Raw genomic sequence first — 21,932 nt, forward strand, 5'->3', positions numbered from 1 at the left:
CTCGACGGCCGCGAAAAGAAGAAAAGAAGAAAATACTCGCGTTCAACGGGAACAGATATAGATAAAAGAGAGATGGGAGGAAATAAATAATAATCAATCGTCGTGAGACCTTCCAACGTCGACCCCCATCTCCACAGAGCCATTAAAAATACTACACCTCTACCACTTGTAAGCCACCTCTCGAGCTTTGACACAAAGCGTCCTCTCCCAGGTCGAAGACACTTCGTCCCAAATTCCTACGAACCAGCTCACTCTTACGAAATCACAACAGTTTTTCTACAGCCTCCGTAGCGTTCCACCGATCCACGTATCCCCAAAAATATCCTCCAGATCTCGCCTCGAGGCTCTCGTCGCACAAAACTCCAATCCAATTCCAACTACCCAGCCAGCGTATACCCACTTCGCACGTACACGCACGGTCCGTGTCAATGTAATCTACAATCCAACGATTCCGTGTTTGGTCGGTTCGAAAATATCGAAAAAATTATCGAAACCAACGATATGGTAAACGACACGCAGAGATCGAAGAAAATTCTATGACGAAGCAATCGATCGATCATCGTGGATCTTTGGCGAACGCGTTGAACGACGCGTTCGAGGGAGAAAATACCTGCAGCTTCAGCGTCTGATGCTTGGTCCACTGTGCTAGCTGGCGCGGCACCGAGACGGACTGCAGCGTCGGGACGGCGGTGGACGTGTTGAACGACGTCGAGGCGGATGGCGACGAGGAGGACGGTACCGCCGCCGTTAGAGCCGCGGACGATTGTGCCTGATGGTGCTGGCCAGTGCTGTTCCCCACCGACGTTTGCAGCATCCCTCGGTTATTATTAGAGTTCACCAACGTCGGTTGCGCCGACGTCGTTGGCGTCGTCAGCGTCGCCGGCTGTTCCACGCCGGCAACACGGCTGTTCGAAGACGTGGGAGGCCCAGGAAAAGGAAACGGTCCACCAGCGATTCCTCCAACGCCACCTCCAGCTCCACCTACAACACCTCCGCCGCCTGTTCCGCACGTCAACGACGACGACGACGACGTCGAGTACGTCGTGGCGGCGTTGCTCGCCGACGGCGGGATCCTCGGCAGCGGCAAACGGGAACGTGGACCGATGCAACAGCAGTCGGCGATGCTCGAGCTGAGCTCCAGTGCCGCGTTCTCCGCGCACCTCTCCGTCAGTCGTTCGCGAGAGTCGCTCTCCCGGGAACTCCTCTTGCGACGCCTCTCCTGCGACTCTTCCCGCGAGTTCGACGGCGGCAAGCTTTCCTGAAACAGATTTCCGCACTTGTCATCCTTTTATTTATTTATTTATTTATTTATTTATTTATTTTATTTTATTTTATTTTATTTTATTTTATTTTATTTTATTTTATTTTATTTTATGTTATTTTATTTTATTTTATTTTATTTTATTTTATTTTATTTTATTTTATTTTATTTTATTTTATTTTATTTTATTTTATTTTTTTGAGTGATTTGAATTGCTTTGAGAATTTGGAAGGTTTCGAAAATCGAGTATGAAATACTTTACAGGATTCTTTTGTTTCTATCGCTTTTAACGGGACTGATCGATCCAATTATATTATATCCAGATATAATTTATAGAATTTTACGAGTATTTCAAATGATTCTCTTGAAATTAATCTGTGGCAAGTTTGGAATCTCTACATGTTTCGTAACAAACGTAAAGTCAACTTGAAACATTATTAAAACCACCGAGAAGATGGTTTCGTTTCTTTATCGTTCTCTACCGAGGGAAACTTCACCGAAACGATAATACTTAGACAATAAAAGTTATACTTCGCATAAACTAGAACTCGAAAGAGCACAGTAAATTGTACACTTGACAGCTTCACATCGGAACGAGTACTAGTAGGCCAGTCTGATCAAGAACATATGTAAACCACGAAAATAGACTCCAGGAAACTGCTGAACCTGTACATTGTCGCGTTACACGCTCTACAATCAGCAAGAAACACAGTCACGCACATGTTGCGTTATCAGGGCGTGTAAAATTTCGTTTGTAATTGAATATTTGAAATATTTATTCCCACAATACTGGAAACGAAACGAAATCCAAAGATTCCAAACCTCTAAAAATTTACATGTTAGAAGCAAAAAAAAAAAAAAAGAAAAAAAGAAACGTTATTTCACAGAACGAAGAATATTTTATTTCCAATTTATGGCTGGCCTGTGTAGATCAGAGCACGTACTTGCACTTCTCTGTCCAATATACGTACGAAAGCAGCGGAACAAATGGGACCCTAAAGCCTGTGAAGTGGCATCGCGCATAAAGAGATTCAAAGACTGCTTTTTGTAGCGTCGTGTAAAACGAAACGTAGGAAGTAGAACCTGCTTGTACAAGATAATTTCACCTTGTCCTTACCCAACAGGGAACACCTAATTTTAATACCATCTCCTATCCGTCACGTTTTCACCTATTTGCAATTGTACATTGCCACTCGAGCCAGAAGGCAAACACCGCGAAGATCTAACGCTTTAATCCTGGTCAAAGGCCACGGCTACGTTCGAGACTACTCGTTTCTTTAAAAAAATGAGAATATCTTCTCGAGAATGAATCGCCAAGATCCGACGCGTTAGTTCTAGTCTCTAGACTGTGACCACGTTCAAAATTAGTCTCTCGGAAATAAAAACGTCGCCGGGGGAAAAGAATTACAGCGACCGGACACGCTGCTTCTAGTCAAATCGCGGTTACATACGAAATTAGTTTCTCGTGGAGATAAAAGTGTCGTCTTGGAACGTTAAAACGATCGAGAACGCGTTAAAGATTAATTTCTCGGAAATGAAAATAAAATTTCTCGGCGATGGTTATTTTCTTCTCTCGGCTCTCGATCATCCGCGGTGGGGAAATGAGAAGTTTCCTTCGTTGAAACGTTTGGATATCTTCGGATGTCCGGGAAAAGTCGTAATGATCGTTCGCGTTACTTTCTGATTATTTATAGGTTCGTCTGGTACGTTCGTGTGTGCAAGAACGATCATCGTGGTAAAGAGGATAAGAGAGGAGACAATGGCGTCGAGAGGCACGGGTGACGTTGTTTCTTCCCACGAGCAAACCGGAGATAAACTCCTCTGAAATAGATCTCTGACTCTCGTTGTATGCAGCGGCACGACGTACACGTGAATATGCTGGAAAGTAGTATCATCTAATCTCCTTTCTGGAAATCCAGCCGAGATAGCGAGATACGTACCGAAATGTACGTATTTCGATCTTTATTTCCGACATTTTACGTCCCGCGATACCGCGAGGAAACGCTGAAAAAGGAAAAAGATAACGAAATATCCGCGCCCCGTGTCGTAATAACTCCATAAGAGAACTGTATTGTACACACAGTGATCATGTATTCGAATGGAGAAGATTATATTCGGATATATCGAGTAGCTTAAAGAGACTCTCTTTACCTGAATCAGCCTTACCCGACTTTTCGGATTCGGATATTTTTATTTCCAATGCGAATTTAAATTCAAGTGTTCGAGGTGCCTGCGAGAGTGTAATTTCGCTCGAGTTTTCGCCCGAGATGTTATATCTCGAGATAAAAAACTCGTTTCGCAATTTTCTCTGCAATTCCAAGGACCATTTTCAGAAATACTATTGAAAACTTTTGCAATAAAATTACATTCATACAATAATTTTTATTGAAGATCTATCCGACTGCTCTATATAACGCTGGAAGTATCAATCGAATAATAATTTGCCAATTTTCCGGTAAAAACATATTCGTACACACGGAAAACAAAAATTTTCTACATCAATTCACCTCGGTCGTATCACTGACACTGTCGCAAAACTATGATTTCTTTCGTCTACCAAGTATTATACGCATATCGTACGCATTTTATAGATTTCTATTCATTCAAACTCTGATAATCAAAGACACACACACACACACACAAGGGCCGGGATAAAGAGAGTCTAAAATCGGAGCGCGAGATTCGGAGGAACGTCGGCTCTCGATCGGGCGGCGATGGTCCGCGGTGATTTATCGCGATCGATGGACTTGGCAGGGCGTCGGCGGGTAAGTGCCGCACGAGATCCTCACGTCCGCCGCTACGTGTGCGTACGATGTCAACGGTGTGGATATTATTCCGGGGCCGGGACAAGGACGGGGCATCGATGAAAAATAGGAAGAGGAAGATAGGAAAGAGGAGCGAAAAGGGGGGGGACGTGCGCGGAATCGGTACGAGTCAGTGACTGGTGGCATTCTATTTGCGCGATCGGCTCTATATTTAGGATTTCCGACGTCTTCATTTTGCTCGCGCGCGAAAACGTCGCCTCTCCTCTGTCGCGAGCCCGTCGAAGGTCGTCACGGCACGGCCAACACCGGAGTTCGGATTCTTATTTGGCTGGACGCTGCGTCGGTCCCGTCGCTGGCAAACGTTACCGTGAAATTTCAAAAACTCGATATCCCTCCCCTTTCGACACCACTGTTGACGCAGTTCGCCAACAACAGTGCGCCTTTTTGAACCATATTTGGACGGATGGAATGCCACTCGTAATAAAAGGAACTGTTGTACGTACCGTACCTTTTAAACGTTGTGATGATACAGTTGATGTTTATACAATACACTGTCCGAGAATGCATTTAGTTGAATTCTTTGATTGTTGCGTATGTAACGAAAAGTTGTTGCACAACACTCTCTCTTTAATTACAATGACACGAGGCTTTGATGTCATTTTTTTCCTTCTTTTGGTATTCATTCTGTAGGCTGTTCTTTTGATAAAAAGAGTATTGAAATGACAAATATTCTTTAACAAATACTTTATATAATTGATATTCACTATTAATTTACGTCTATCTGACAAAAGATACTTTTCCTATACTCGGATGAATGGAAATAGAAAAGAATTCTCCACAGTGAGAAAGAATGTAAGAACTATGACAGCCCGTTGCTGTTGAATATCAAAACATAGCCCGCCGCCTCCACATAAATTCCTTGTCTTAAACGATTTATTATATAAATAACAATTAATTGTTCGAGCAAACCCGAGTAACTTTATATGAATGTTCGTAACTCGACTAAAATATATACCATTTATCCCAGGTGTGAGTCGAATAATTTCCAAATTCGTAACTTACTTTGATAAAGCCGCTTATTGCAAGTGTTATTGTAAGCTTCTTACCTGAGAAAGTCTGAGACCGTATCTGGTACCACCAAGAACCACGTAACCACCTCCGACACTTGCCCCTGTCATGGCTCTTGCTGCACCCCCAAGCCATCCTCCGAATCCACTTCCTCCTGCCTTCTCCGGCCCGCCACCCCCGTCTCCGCCGACGCGAGGCATTCTTCATCCTCCCTTCACCCTGCACAAACACATCAGGCAAATTACCAATTTCTCATCGTTGCTCGATCGATGAAAAATCCACCGAAAGCCGATTATTCAGCTCAGTTTTTTAGTTCCCTCGTTTCTTTCGCTTTTCGAACAACCAATCAGCAATCATCGTTGCTTTAACAGAGAGTTTGCACTGGCAATGAGCATCGTGGTTTATGAACTCACCGGCCTCACGTTATGACGTAAGGTAAACTCTAAATTGTGTTTTGAGTAAATACGCCATCGCGGTTTTACCGTCCGATTCAACAGGAAGCGAGCATAAATTTCGCGGCAACATCTGACGCTCGGTGTCTATTTTTCTTTCGCTCCTCTCTGTTTTTTAACGCTAGAATTATCAGACTAGTAATTTTCATAGAAGTTTTCGCGGATATCTTTACATCTCGTATACCTTACGTACGGTTGAGTAACAATTTATCGTAGGAAACGTTAGTCCTTCAGTTCTTTTCGTATCGTTGAGTTGATGAAAGATCGCTGTAGAAGTAGAGTAACGAAATGTTGCAAAGAAGAATTAACTAGAATACAATAAAGAAGATTTATCTAATTGATCTAATTTAACAGAGAAAAAGAAAGACTAAAATTTATATTTCTACGAACGATTCTGTTTTAATTTCCCAAATAATGAGACGATGATCAGAGTTTTCATTAAAATTATCACACCTATCACACTTCATCTTTAGTTTTAATTAGAGTATATATTTTTTTCGATTTTGTCGATGTTTCAAGTCCGCACGCTGTTTAAGCTTCGCTGTCATAAGTTACCAGTACAGTGGAACGAAACGCGACGTCGACAACGTCGTGAATTAAACGTTCACAAATTTTTTGTTCACAAATCAAACCTGGCGAACCTTTTTCTCACAGATCACGTCGATTTACCGAATCATCGAGTTCGCGAAGACCTCGCGGCACGCGCACAGGCAACTTTAATGGAACTTTCTCGCGAATCAACAGGAATTTCATTCAGTAACGGCGACGTGTCGTAAATAAATAAAATCGTTGTCCACCATCCGGGAATGCGCAAACGTTCACAGAAATTCAAGAAGCGATCGACGTACGTGCGTGCGTGCGTGAGTGCGTGCGTGCGTAACATGGATGCGTGAGTTGAACTCATCGAGTTTGCTAATTTCATTTGTGTTGTGTTAAAAATTTATGGAAACCGTTCTGCTCGATGAAACAGACAGAATTGAAAAATCTTAGAAACTTAAACGTTAAAGAGTTTATTAAGAAATAAAAGAGTTATTTGGAAGAATGTGGATAATAAAATTATGGAACTGCGCATGTATTCTGAAATACATAATTCGAAATGCACTGACACAGTCAGTTTTGGAGCAAAAAGATCTTTGATCTCTTCGAATTTATTTCGTGTCGACTTTTTAAAACCGTACCCGTAAAATATTTTATTTTCAGTGGAAACAAAATTTAGAAGCAGCACATGTTGTATTGACATTATTGACTATAATTACCGGTAACTAAGTATAAAATTTACTAAAAAACCGAAATTGGAAAAATGTTTAATACAATATATATTTATTCGTATGTTTAACGAAAGATCATTCAAATCATTCAACTAAAATGTTATGAATCTGTAAAATTACAAATTCATCGTTTCAAGGTATTAAAGTAATATCTCATGCTCTCGTGGATATCGTTAAATATCGATCATTCGTTTGATGTAACACAGTGCCAATCGTGCCAATATTTTTTTTTTTTTTTTTTAATCGTTTCGATCGTACGTTCACCTAGATAAAATTTTACAAAAATGTATTGGATTTAAGGAATATATAGGGAAATATTTCAAGAGTATAATTTTCTCTTGTAACGCTTGTGAATGTTATTATATTCACGAGAGAAGAATTTTTCATATAAGGCAAACACAATTATAAAGTTTATCTACGTTTCGTCGTATATGTGACTAATGTCAATCGGAAATTGACGTCACAGCACCGTTACATCCGATTTAGGCGTAACTGACCATTTCTGTAAAAGGAAACCACTCAACTTTGCCAGATATGGGCGCAACATTTAACTGTAAAATGTTAAAAAAAATATATATATATACATACATGTACACTCTTAAGTTTATAACATTGTGACAGGAGACGAACGTTATAGACAAGTGTGACGATAGTGACAGAAATTTTGCATAAATTCACGCATCGATGGCCGCACGAACGTGAGACCTCTCCACCATGAATTTATCATTTCATTCGGTGAAGCAACCACTGTGATTCGAAGAAATAAATTAATCACCGGAGGCCAGAAATTGCTATCAATAACCATGGTTCGTTCATCGATGAACGAGCAATCGACGAGCATAAATTGAAAATCCCAGACACCTGCTATTTCAAACGATACGAACTGTTCGCTGTTTGTTTCAATGTCATTTAAATTTAAATTCATTCGTGAAATTGAAAACACGCGAACGAAAAATAATAGCGAGGAAATTGAAAGAAGAAGAGAAGAAGAAAAAAGAACGGACTTGCCATATTTTCATCCGTCTGGCTTTTACTGACAACGAGAGAATTTCAATGTCTCTCCGCTGCACAATCTTCGAAAAGCTGGCTTCTATCTAAACGGTATCGCGATGGAGGCTTTATGATTGCAAATATTGAGCGTTTATAAATATCTGTGTATGTCTTTTCTATTTCCGAGTGCCGAAAGCTAACTATATCGGCGGCCGGAATGGTTCGCGCGCCTTCAAAGATCTAAAGGAACATCAAGAGTCCATCGTTCAAACAATAATAACGATTATAAATTCTTTACACTTGACTTAAGAGACTTCGAACATTTACTAAAGTGTCCGAACTGAGAGAAAGAAAAATTCTATTCGCTACAGTGTTGCAACAAGACGCGATGTTACGAGACATCTATTTCGAAAATTTACTAAATCTAGTGAAAAATTAATACATTCATGTCCACGAACGACGAGCTGATTTGACATTGGAGAATTGGAAAATTGAAAGATCTTTAAAAATAAAAAAATAGGTTCCACCAGATATCTCGTGATTCGTTACAGAATTAATGAAATTTATTACAATACAGAGGCGTTTGTCAAACTGTTCAAAACACGAGGTTATGTCAACGCGAGGAGCAACGATGGTCGCATTGTTTCGCTTTCCTCCATCACAGAGATTGCGTGTTTCGTTGAATCGGGCTGAGATAAAAATCATCTTCTCTCGCGTTATTTGTACTACAAAGAGCCGTTCTTTTTTGGCGTATGCAAATCACCGGCGGCCACTGCGGAATTTATGAACGGCCGCTGAACAGGTTGAGATTAACGAGAAATATTATTTCGATGCACACACACACACACACACACACACACACACACACACCGTAAATCGCAGCGAGTTCATTCGATTTTCGTCTAATGTGTTTTCTGTCAGATAGGCAATGATCGAGTGACATTCAATTCCCGTGAGTGAGTTATTTCGCCGAACCGCGAGCCGTCGTTGTTCCCGATAACGGATGTTGAACTCCGTTGAACGAGTTTCACCGAATCTCGATAAAGCTCGTCTCGTCAGCGGTGTTATTGTTCGGGCAAAAGTCCCGATCTGACAGATTGAGAGGGGTCACTTCTCTTTCGAAATGAGTCAATTTTCTGGCGACTGGTACCAGCGACATTCCGACCTGCCGGTATCTCGATTAGTAAACTTCGTTGAAATCCAAATTAATCTCTATTAATAAACCAGACAGACAAGGTTCGATAAAAAAAAAAAAAAAGAAAAGAATAAAAGAAACGAACGATATTCATTCGATTAGAAGCAATCCGGCGCGCTTCTTGTTCAACCAACGTGATTTCCAAGTTTCCGATTATGGTTCAAATTTACTCGAACGTATTATTTCTCCTCTGTTTAAAATGACAAATATCAATCTTGAGTGAACTTACGGTACGTTTGATTCCATCACCGGGCAACGACGATCCCGATTGATCTTCGTCAACGAGAGAAGAAATACATATTCACTGGCGTTGGAAGAGAGAGAGAGATATCCCATCGATCGAAAACACAATTCTAGATGCGGACGAACGTCTGGCCAGCCGCGAAGCTGCGAACGAGCCGATGCATTCCTCTCGAGAAAATGGTCGATTGGTCCACGGAAAGCGGCGTCTCTTTCACACAGTCCCGAGTCCAATTGGCCGGAACGAATTGAACTTGTGCCAGGATCGCGCCGCGGTGGACAAAAAGAAGTAGAAGACGGGTCTGGTGCGCGGCAGGATACTTGAGGGCGTTTCCTCTCGCTTTCTTTTCGCTCGGGCACCCGCGCGACGATATTCTCGAATTCCGCGACGCTCACGCGGTCCCGTCCTTATTCCGAGAGGTTTTCATCTCGATTGCCACATCGGCACGTGGCATTGGTATCGCCGCGGCCGCGTATTAATTAAATTCGGAACGCGACACCGTGGCGCGGAATTTCGAACATCTTGCACACCGAGAGAGAGAGGGGCTCTGGCTTTCCTCCTAATTCGCAACGAAAACCCGTTCCACCTACGTCCCGTGCCTGATCATGTGCAGAATCCGTAGAAAAAATAAACAAAAATGCGAAAAAAAAATTTGACAAAGAGATCGTTTCTTGAATAAACGCGGAAAATTTTTAATATTAAATTGTTCTCAATATAACGACACTTGACAAGTACAAGAACCTTGATATTGAAGCGTTACGTGAAATAAATTTCCAATTGCCTTTCTTTCAACGGTCAAACATCCTGTCGGCAACAATGTGCAATTGGCAATCCTCGGACGCACAATTCCATGAAAATACGCGAAAGCGCAAGAGAATCGGAACACCGTTTAGCCTCACCAAGATAGCGAGCGAGGCATCTCGCGACCGCAGGTGGCACTCTTGGTACAGCTAATTCATTGGCACTCTGCCCGCCATGATTTTTCCTCGGGAATCCAAACGCCCGGATTTGGATGATTCAACGGAGCGGAGGAAGCGAGCGGTCTCACGCACGGCACGAAGTGCCCTGGCACGCGGAAAATACACGACGAACTCGAAAGACAACGAGCGTGACGTAAATATGAACGCGGGGTGCGAACTGAGGCGGGTTTCGTCGCGTCGCCAGCAAAGGATCTCTCACCAGCGAGCTGTGGTGAGAGGAGAGCCCCACCGGCGCGACGTCAGAATTCTCGGTACAACAAGCAAAAATCCATACGGGATAAAACACCGTCGACGACCGCTAGGCAGGCTCTTCTACGAACGCTATCGTTAATCGAGCTGTACCGTCCCCGACGAAGACGGAGCTTCTATTTTCATTCGTCAGATTTCATAAGAAGGAAAAGAAAAGGAAAGGAAGGAAGGAAGGAAGAAAGCGAAAGAGGAGTCGCGATGGTGAAGAACGTGTTGGTCGAAGCGAGGACAATTTCGCGGCTAATTTTAATCCACGATCGTTTGGAGAAGACGAAAAGTCTTTCTTGGCACGTGAAGCGGCAATACGAATAAGGAAAGCGCCGAAGAAAAAGAGGCAGCCGCATTCCGTTCACGTTATTTGCACCGGGAGACGCATCGTGTCCGATAAACATCCACGTTGCTTTGTCATCGTAATGTGACAGAAAGCATCGTCGTTCGTCGGTTTATTTGCGAAACGATAAGCCGCTTCAACTGCACCGAGATGCAACTATCCCGCCAAAATTCTTCGTCGTTTTTATCCCGGTTTTCACACCGACTCTCAAGAAAGAGCTCATGTTAACGTGCTGCGCCGAAATATGATTTCATTAATTTATTGAATTGTTAGTTATGGAATTTTACGTTTAAATTTTCTGCATCGTTTCTTCTTGTTTGGATTTTATGTAGTCTCACGTAAATATATACAAGTCGAGTGTGGTATCAGAATTGGTCATGTGTATTTGACAATGAATCCACTTGAGAATGTACTTGGTAAAATATATTGTCTCTTTGTAGACTTATATTATCAAATTCTTTCATCGTGAAACATTTCGCTTATTTTCAGTTTGATTAACGAAACTGTATCGCTTCTGGCTCTTTCATGTAATTCTGTATTACAGTTATTTAATTTCTCGCGCGTTTCATACTCTCACTTCAAGAATTTTAGCACTTTTATCAGTTTTCTATCATTCGTCATCAAGGATCTTTTGTCAGACGTAACCCAATTGAAACGAATGATTCATAAAAAAAAAACCATTGTCTATATAACACGAAATTAATTCATCGAATACAATAAATAATAAATCATCGCAAAAAACAACACACACACATCCAGTTATGCTGGTCATTTAACATTTCCTTAAAAAGTCATCACATTTGACGAATAATTTTCTACCAGGAGTAGATTTCAAATGAGACGAATAATTCATAGAGAAACTATTGTCACAAATTATCAGAAAATGAGTCATTATCTCTGCGATTAAACGGAAATTACGCTGTCACGGCCTCGCGGATGACACTTTTCCGTGAAACGATCAAACGATTGTCACGACTGTTGCTCCATCGAGGAACGCGAGCCCTTTTGTACGTACTCTCTTTCTCCTTCTGTCGAGGCTCTCTTTTCGGGGAAACGTAGCTAAAGATAGAGGACAAGCTCGAAACCTCTTAACGCGAGAACGCGGCCCGACCTAAGCTCGCTCTCTATACGGCCCTAATTTGTCGCGACGATTCGAGAATCGGGCAGATTCGCGTCAATCACTTTTAATTGTGAATCCGCGCCGAGCACATCTGCGCGATCGCGCGACTCCACACGTAGCCCAGGCAATTGTGCTCAATGATAAACAATGAATGCACGCGAGATAAAGCGTCTCGCGTGCCTTTCCCTCGTTCGGATCGATCGTTATCGGCCCTAGGAAGCTCATTCAGTGCCGCTTATCGCCGATAAACTAAAACACTTCCCCAGTAAAAATTCCCCTTCGTAAATTACCGGGTAATGGGATTCTGTGTATTTGTTTTTTTTAATTCCGAGAGAAATATACACGGTTTGAATGACACAGTTTGTGATTTATCGCCAACTTTAATGAGCAAAAGTATAACAAGCAACGACAAAACAATAGCAGTAAATTTTATTTAACTTCCTTCAATCCTCAGTTTTCTTCCATCGTGACTATTTAAATAAACGCGACAAGATTGAGCTCACACTTAAAAGAGATCCTTTTGCAATTATAACCAACCTTCAACTTTCACCGAAACTCCTCAAATAATCACGAAAAGACACGGAGCAATCACGGCAAAAGCAAACATGGTGCAGCCTTCATTGAGACACCCACGACACGAGGAAACGTTCCAGCAAAGGTCGCGATCTATTTTACAATAATCAACCTTCGCAACGCTTCGTTAATAATGCCAAACAACTGCTTCGGGAATGCTCGTGCGTACGTATGTATGTTCGCGCGAGTCTAACTGCAAACGTTCGGCAAACATCCTACATTCTAAATCCCGGAGTACACAGGCAGGTCTGTATCTATGTAATTGTCGGCCAGATGCGCTGAACGGTCATAGGGTTAAAGGCGCTCGCCGCGAACAGCAAGGCCCACCTACGTTCCCAACGCGCACAATGCAAACAAAGAATCTGATCAAGAGATCACCGGGTCTCTATCGTTACGGCGCCATCGGGGACGATCACCCACGCGTCGATCACGAATCGTCGAGAGTTCTCCAAACTGATTCGCTTACCGATTAATCGAGAGAGCCGCATGCCGCAGCGACCAGACGAAATCGAACGAAACCAACGCGATCCCTGGCTCGTCGTAGATCTTGATGTAGCACTCAAGGTCACGTCGTCGAACGCGTTTGTTGCGAGTCACAGAGAGACGCGACGCGGGCAGAGTTCGTCGAACACGGGCGTGGCGTTCGCCAAAAACTTCAGCGATACACTGGCCAGCCGAGTGAACAGAGACAATGAAAAGAAACGAGACGAGACGAGACGAGAGCAGCGTAGACTCTGCTCCTCAGTGGAGAGGATCGAAGAAACGCGGCCGGTTCGCGGATCAGGAATATGATGCCACCTTGGTGAAAGCCTCCGCGAAGAAGAGGCTCCCTTACCGCACCGAGTGCCGCTCCCGCTAAGCGGAAGATTATCTAAATAGACTCCGTGCTACCAGGCAGAAGAGAGAGGGAGAACGGGAACCGGGAGGAGAGAGGACACTGAAACGAGGTGGTATTTATACGTTGTGTCTTTTGGAGAGCCAGTGAATCCACGACCAGGAACATCCCTTCGCGTGCCTCCGGGGGAGTGGCACGCAGAAGTATGATGCCATCTCTCGATGGTACTTTCATCTTTTCGCGTTTTCGTGGCCGAACGAAAGGAAGGCTCAGCGAGTGGTCACTCTCGAGACAGTTGCGAAGAATCTTTCTATCGACGAGAAGGAAAGAATCGTTCCGGAGTGAAAGAATCGTTCACTCTTTGATAGTTGTAGATATATTTGAGATAGTAAGAGGAACTTCTAAATTGATTTGTCTCTTAATTACGCGTATCTGATTGGAAAGCTAAGGGATCTCGAGACCAGTAATGAATCGATCGATGAGATTCTCTTATCGTACTCTCCTTTCAGTTTAAACGACGTTCTTCTCATAAAAATGTTTGTAACGTTGTATTTTACAAACTACACGCTCTACTTGCGAAACATGCTCTTATTTCCAAAAAAACTCTTTAAGTCAATGACACAAGAAAATTACGCTCTAACGCACGAATACTTGAAACAAACATTTCACTAAATAAACATTTACAAACATCAAAGAAACAATTACAAAGATTGTAATTTTCTATAAAGGAAAATGCCTTGAAAATCTATGAATTATTTCTACATGATCAAAAGGTAATTAACTACATAATTGTAGTAAAGAATGATCATAAAGTTGCGTCATCTTACGACGTGCATCCTTCCAATAATTATCACGCCGAGCGGAAACCTAAAATCGTTCGAGATGTAACGCGACTGAGTCAGTAGCCAAAGAATATCAGAATTATCGTCGGATAAATAAATTCTATGCCGTGTAACTGGTTAGGCATTCGTAATTGGTCATCGAGTGTTTTTGGGAAAATAAACGCAAGGGGGGGGGGGGCGGAAATACTCAAGCGAAGCTGGACTGGGGTAAATTGATTCTTCACAGACGATTAAACAGAATACCGTGCTAATGATTCTCCAAAGCGGCGGATTCTCATATGTTATTTTCATTGCCGTAATGAGATTATCCATTATCTATAAATATCACGATTCTTCTCTCGTTTCTCCAAAGGTTCTCCGATATCCGCGTGTTGAAGTACGAAGGATCTAAGAACGTAACGAGTGACAATCGCGTAATTTCCATTAGCAACGTGAAAAATCCTGCACGAATATATTTCCGCACCTGTCTTGATACAGCTGCCAAAACCGATTGCTCAGTCTGGCGTGCGGAATTCCTCCCTCGATGACGCAACGGTGAATACAATCATCGAAAAACACGACTTGTGGCATTCGTTAAGCCAACAGCGGAAAATAATGTACATATAAGAGCGAAGGAATTTGATCTTATTTACGCTTGTTGTGCACGGAAGTTGAAGCAAGTATTACGGCTGTGTTTCGTAGAATTAAATCGAGAATAAAGGCCGAGAAATAAGATACTCGAGAGAATAATTATTGCGAAACAAAACAAAAATAATAACAATAATAATAATAAAATAATAACAATAATATGCCCTTCTCTTCTTAATTATAAGTTTATAAAGAGAAGATTTTAAGAAACCTTTCTATACATTGTCCAAACATTGCAACCAGTATTGCACCTCTTGTATTATTCTCAAGTCCAATGTTGCACAGAATACCACTTTCTGTACAAGTTTAGTACGTAAAATAATTTTAAACGAAGATTCCAGTCTTCCACTTACGTTCCTAAAACTATGAATTTGCTTAAAAATTCGCAATCTATCTATCACCGCGCGAGTATTAGCCACTTGCACTGGCAACTGATTGCGGACCATAACGAGTGACCAAATCTACAACAGTTCGTCGCTTTCTTTTTGAACACGTCAGTATGATATTCACTGGATAGCAATTATTGAGAAGTAATAAATTTATTACTTGTTTTGCCTATTTTGTTTTACTTAAGTATACTTAAAACTGAGAAAATATTACAATTTTGGAAGAAAAAATTCTCGATGTGCGTGGCACGTCGTTCCAGCGCAGGAGGTTAATTATATAACTCAGGTCAATTTGTTACTCCTCATTACGTTCGAGTCAAACATTCATCTCCCTTCCATAATCACTAACCCCAGTTCTGTATGCTAACGTACCCGGAGGACAATCATTTCTTCTCCTTAATTACATTTCAAATTATTAAAAGAACACCAAGACGAGACAAAAGTCAGGCGCGTCAAGAACGTTCTTCTTCGGTTCTCTCGCACCTTTCTCGCCCTTTTTGCCCGGCACGTTCTTCCGCCGTTCGAAACGAAGGATCAAGATATATATTCGTCGGTAACTTCCGCGCGATTTATCGTCCCCGCGGTGATCCTCTACGAAACGAGGGGGGAAAAACGTGGCAACGTTCGTTACGGTTCGTCGTCTCGGTGCAACGTAATGGGCCACGACGACACAAGAGAGACATAAGAGACGAACACACGCGCGTCCTCTCCTCCCCTGCGCACAATGCCACGGCGACTCGTTCTTCCCTCGCCCATCGTCAGACGACCGCAACGACCGATAAACTCAAGGCTTCCGGCATTGCCGAGATTACCGGCGAACCTCGAGACTTTCACCGATCGAGAAAAAAACGAGACGATTCTTTTCCGCTTGGAACAACGGACGATCGAACATTATATTCATAAATAGCGGGGCAACGTTACTCCATTGTAATACTTTCACGCGTGGTTATCCTCGGCCCGTGGCTCCGTTCCACCGAACCGATACGCTTCGTGATCCCGCTGCACACCGGAAGGCGGAGATTTGAACAGGTGGAGGGGTATTTTGCTTCAGATGTCCCGATATCTTCGTCGAAGAGAATGGATAATGCACGTTTCCATTCGGCCTGGCGGAATTATCTGGGGGAGTAAGCTGCCGGCCGAATCAACGTTCGATCAACTCCCGTTGAGATCGATCGACGAACGAATCAACCTCTCGATTAATGTTTCGCTTCGGGGGAGGATGTGGATCGTGTGGATCGTGGATCGATCGCGCTTTGCAGGGTTAACTTTGGCAGGTGATTCATCTTAGTCGAGGTGGTTTCTAAATGCGAAAAAGTAAGCGCGTGTGATATACTAGACTGACACGTTTCTGCGTGTTGTTTGTTGGAAGGGGCCAACTTAAGATTAAAGCCACGATGGCACGATTTTGAATAATTGAACTAATGTCACTGGCGAAGTTTTACAAGAGGCAAGTCGCGGGTGATAAATTGTCTCGCTGTGAAAGTAAGAAGCACGACGATAAAAACAAGTGGCTTCAGAGGAGAATGATTGTGAAAAATTGCAGCTACAAGGAGACTTCGAGACTTTTCCGACAACTTTTGTAAACGAAAGGGATTGTTTGAAGATCGAGTTCTTTTTCAAACATAAAAATTTACAATAGAGCAAAATTACAAAAACATACTAAATTAACGCAATTGGTCCTTCAAATTATCACGCAAGATGATGTTCAAGTTCAAGTACGTCTCGCGATATAAAAATATCAGTCAGACAGAATTACTAATATACGAGCGGTGTATGTACACAAAAAGACTAAGATATCAAGTAGCGATGTTTGCTTTTAATAATGGACGATAAGAAATTGCGCGAAACAACGCGTATATGTACTTACTCCTGCAATGGTTTGAAAACGCTTTCCTGGATGCCATCCACGTAATTCCGCTCGATCGCCGCGCAGATATCCATAACAAGCACTTCCTCGAACCCGATGATGTCTCGTGCACGAGGAATTATCATCGATCTATTATCTCCACGATCGAATGCAATTTCGTCACGTTACACCTCGAAACGAAAGGATTCTTCACTGTTGAACCGGCCGCTGACGAACGATTGTTAAATCGGTGTCGTCCGATTTCGTGCATTACTCGAGAGCAATGCAGCGTGCACGCGCGCACGGCAACGATAATAAACGTTCAACAAATCTAGATGTTCCACTTTTGTCTCTTGCGTTCGTTCATTTCCGAGTTCGGAATCGAACCGGCTCGTTTCTGAAGCCGATTTCAACTTGAAATCGAACCGATCAAAAAAGACACAGAGCGGATCGTGGCACGGTTATGATCGAAAAATTCGTCCGATTTCGCACGATCAGATCGAGATTTCGCTTACGTTCGTGGCAGCCTTATCGTCCGCGAGATAATATTATCATAATGTTGCGCTCGCGAGTTCGCTCGTTGCGTAGATCGCCAACGATACACGAGATTTTCCATTTCGACATTGGCGAACGGAATGTCTCTGTCCTCGTTTCGGACCACTAGTTTCGGAGAGGTAATCTTAAAGTCAATGTGACTAGATTAGCAGATCACGAATTGGTTTGTTTCTTTTTTTTTTTTTTTTTTTTTGTGAATGGAGAACAACGCGTACGTGTATGTACAAACGTACACGTACGTACACACACAGCGTACGAATATCGTATCAAGCTGGTGGCATTCTTCACGATTCTTCGAGCGCGCGAGATCGCTTTTCTCCGCTCTTAATTAATCACGAATGCACTCGGAATTAAACGCACGGAATTCAACGGCAAACGGCTACCATCCGAGAGCACTTTCACTCGACCATCTTTTCTTTTTCCCTTTTTTTTTCTCCTTCGATACGATTCGATTTTCGGCTGCTGCTCGGTTAATCGTTCACGCGGAACGGAAAGACGAAAAAAACAGTTCGACAGTCGCGCGAGAGAACGAACGACGAACAAGCGACGACGCACACCGCGAGCATCAATATACTTTTTCTTTCCACTGGCTTCGTACTTTTATCTTAATCGGCTCGTAAATGCACACGTATCGCTTTTATCAGTTCACGAGAAACGACAGATCGTGAACGCTTTGATTCGCTTGACGAACTGCTCGACGATTGCCCCGATGGACAACATCAATCCCGTCCACTTACTCGACACTCGGAATTGTATTCCGTAACAGTAGCACATTAACGATGCTAATGCGAACCACTTAAACCAGTTTCGCTGAGAAAATCGGCCGTCTCCTTCGCGTCGTGGGGACGATTAATCGATTAATTGCTGGCGCATGAAAGCGTCGAACGGAATCGCATCGGCGATCACCGAGAACGAAATGTCTGCTTTCGCCGTCGTGAACATCCGAGCTTTCCTTCCCCCCTGAGAAGCTTTCAATTTCTAACGACCCACTACTCGATCCTCATCCTCCGAGCCACTTAACCTCTCGCATCCAGTCCCACCTTCCAGGTTAACCAGCCTTAAAACCGGGCACTCGTACACACGCACGAGCTTCGAAGCACGGCGCATCTAACACCCGGAGGATCACGAATCTTGTTCACGAAAAACCAACGCGAAACCAGCGAACCGTCGAATCACAGAATCCATATCCGACACTTCTCAACAACAGACGTTACACCATGACTTTCCTATCCGAAATCCACTGAGCCATCCAAAAAAGAATTTTTCAAATGTTGCTCCGATCGTCGATGCTTCTCGACCGTGGTGGACGAGGTCTAGGTCCAGTAAGCAGGATAATCGCACGCACCTCCTGATCGAGAGGATCCTGATCGAGAGACTCTCGATCGTCGATCGTTTCGCGATCCGTGAATCGTGTCCAGTCGGCTCACCAGAGTTTAATTAGCGGCGCGATCGGCAGAAGAATCAGCGCGCGAGTGAACACAGAGTCGGAGCATCGACGAGGACGACGGGACGAGGACAACGACGAGCAAGTGCGCTCCACGGATCCAGACGTTGGAACCGCTCGGCGACGCTCAACCGTTCTGGTGTAATCGAGGCGATATACACACGGCCGATGCGGTTTTACGGCAGAGAAAGAGAAGGAGTGACTAGCGAGAGAAAGAGACAAACAGAGAGAGAGAGATAGAGAGAGAGAGAGAGAGAGAGAGAGAGGAAAAGAGAGGGGAAGACAGATAGAAAGAAAGAAAGAAAGAAAGAAAGAAAGAAAGAAAGAAAGAGAAGGGTTACATCAGATCACCGAGACACGCTGCACGTTTCACAGTCGAGACGACGACAGACTGATCGAGAACGGATCTCCGGTGTGCACGGACGGGCCGCGGCGAACGTCGACGATGACGACGACGAAGACAAAGACGAATTGGAGATCGACAAATGGGTATACGGATCCAGCTGGGCACCACGAAGCTGGCCCGATTCGACACGAGAGACCATGGCGTATGTGCACGAGCCGAGCCGGACCGCCACGGTACGAACCGGTGCGAAGGAAACCTTCGACGGTCGCGAGAGAGTGTGCGAGAGAGACCTGAACGGGGCCCAATCTCACTAGAGGGGACCTCTATAGCGCCTTTCCCCTAACTCCGACGCCACCGTGCTCCGACTCGCGTGTGGACACAATTTTCTCTTCGCATGCGTTTTCTCGAACGCGTTCAGCGTTCGTCCTCTTGTCTTGCGTGTATCAAAGGCTTCCTTTCGTGCTGATTAAATTTAATTCAAGCAGATGATTCTTTTCGAGATCCGAATGTCATCGAGTGTTTCAGAGTAGAGATCGAGTATTGTGCAAATGCGGCTCATAGTATAAGAACGTTCAATATATATATATATATATATATATATATATATATATATATCGATTTGATTTCTGTGAAGTTCTTAGCGGGAATTCGTCCAGGTTCAAACACCGTTCATCGATGTAATACACGAATTTCATGTTACGATTCTTACACGGTGATTTTTATTTTCTCGCGATAGTGTTACCTGATCGACTACGACAGAGTATGTTTGCACGAAGGTGTCCAGAACAACAGAGATTGAAATAAGAGTGCAAACTAAGACGAAATCGTCGACACAAAAAGAGTCGACTATATCGTGTTTCCGATAACTCTAATACCCTTCCTACACGAATAAGTTCATCGAACAGTATAAACATTCTTCCATTTCAAAAACAGTGCTCCTGGCGAGCATCTCCGTTCGCATTACAAAACGAGGAGTCAGCTCGAAGTTCGAAGAAATTGCGTTTATACCTCTTTCTTTTTAAATGAAAATTTAATTTGAAACGAACTCTCCATCAATCTCCAAATTCACGGAACAGTACGCGTTTAATTTTAAATCAACTTGCACGGCATTACAGTTTTTCTCGGAGAGCGTTCAACGCGAAACGCAAAGTTGTTCCAGCAACTTTTTGTTGAATCGATTCCTTTCCCGCAGCGCGCGCCGTGTTAACCCGCTTGAAAAGCGAAATACCAATGCACAAATTTAATTATAGTTCGGTGATTTATTCCGGAGCGCCTCAGCTTGACGTGGGTAACAGTCTTCCGTGAAAACTTCGAGCTCCTTTGAACAATGTTAATTCAATAAACATCTTGCTGTAACAATTTGCAGTTTCATTCATTTTCCATATCACGTTCCATTAATATTTTTTCCATGTAAATTGTGTTTTAATTCTGCACGTACGTAATATTTTATTACCGATCGTACGTGCAAAATCTTCAATTTTAAAGTATAGATAAGTCACGAGTGAACAATTAAGAGTAATGATAAAATTTGCTTCTCCCCTTTACACTTTTTCAACAACCACGTTTCTGTTCTTAGTTCTTTCATTTAAATAGAACTCCTCCTTTTTCAAATAAAGAATTTTTCTTCCAATGCAGAAATTTCGTTGTGAGCATTAGGCATTATTGTACGAGTTAGTTAGATGTTCAAATTGCATGCTCTCGGGTTTCTTATGCTCCTGCATTCTTTCCAATTACAATGGAACGACGCGTCGACTTATTATCTCTTGATTCGCCCATTTTCCGTTAAGTATCTGCGAAATCACGTGCCGGTCGTTCATTGAAAATCTATTTGCGTTGGCTTTGCTAACTATGTAACGACGGAGCCACGAGACTTACCATTCACGAGGCCGAGATGCGCCTTCAAGAATGGAAACGGCGGCAACATTGTACGGCGATGCTTTCGGCCGACACCTAAATTGAGAGCCAGTTTAAAGCTAATTTACACTTGCACGACGTTAAAATGAACTGTCACATTATAATTTCCGAGACAAATATTAATCTTCTTATTTTCGTTTCTCACTAACATCGGAAGGATCAGCCAAGTAATGGATCGGTAAATGTCTTCAAGGTCTTCGTTTCGTGTCTTCGTATCATTAAACATTCGTACGAAATTATATAACGAAGCGAAAGAATTTTAAACCAAAAGACTTACGATGTTTGTACGCGCAAAATCTTTTATCAAAGATATGATTAAATACACATCACTAGATAGGATTGAATTATTCATACGTGGGATGAAAATTATTCATACGCCCTCTGAGATTGCCAGAAAAAATCGTGCGTAAAATTTGGCGAATTATATTAAAAGATGATTTTAGATGAATAATCTAAACTGAGAAGAACAGAGAATTTCGAGGGTTCGAGGGATTGAGAGCAATTCCGCACATTCGCGCTTACATATTTATAGCTTTTGGACTAGCCAATTTAACTTCGCGAGTCTATGAAACGCATCCTTCGCTCTAGGTCTACGTTGTTAGAACGTAGTTGCGCTCCTATATTCTCCTATATCATAATTTGTA

At 42.9% G+C, this 21,932-nt stretch overlaps 1 protein-coding gene across 10 annotated transcripts in view; it reads right to left on the reverse strand.

Annotated features, from left to right (window-relative positions):
* The window catches only part of LOC122526844, a 76,169-nt gene extending 56,683 nt beyond the window's left edge, over window positions 1–19,486 (reverse strand). For 7 of the 10 annotated variants that reach the window (XM_043650421.1, XM_043650427.1, XM_043650426.1 and 4 more), the window contains exons 1-3: window positions 17,051–19,486; window positions 5,133–5,313; window positions 611–1,258 (exon numbers count right to left, since the gene is read on the reverse strand). In XM_043650421.1, coding sequence (XP_043506356.1) covers window positions 611–1,258; window positions 5,133–5,294 — 810 coding nt within the window. In that variant the 5' untranslated portion in view covers window positions 5,295–5,313; window positions 17,051–19,486. Of the gene's footprint in view, window positions 1–610; window positions 1,259–5,132; window positions 5,314–9,228; window positions 9,458–12,959; window positions 13,289–17,050 lie in introns of those variants that run through there. The other 3 variants (XM_043650422.1, XM_043650418.1, XM_043650420.1) reach the window with 3 other exon arrangements.
* Between the last annotated feature and the right edge of the window lie 2,446 nt (window positions 19,487–21,932).

This window comes from Frieseomelitta varia, unplaced genomic scaffold, assembly GCF_011392965.1.
Source record: "Frieseomelitta varia isolate USP_RPSP 00005682 unplaced genomic scaffold, Fvar_1.2 scaffold_198, whole genome shotgun sequence".
NCBI classification, from domain to species: domain Eukaryota; kingdom Metazoa; phylum Arthropoda; class Insecta; order Hymenoptera; family Apidae; genus Frieseomelitta; species Frieseomelitta varia.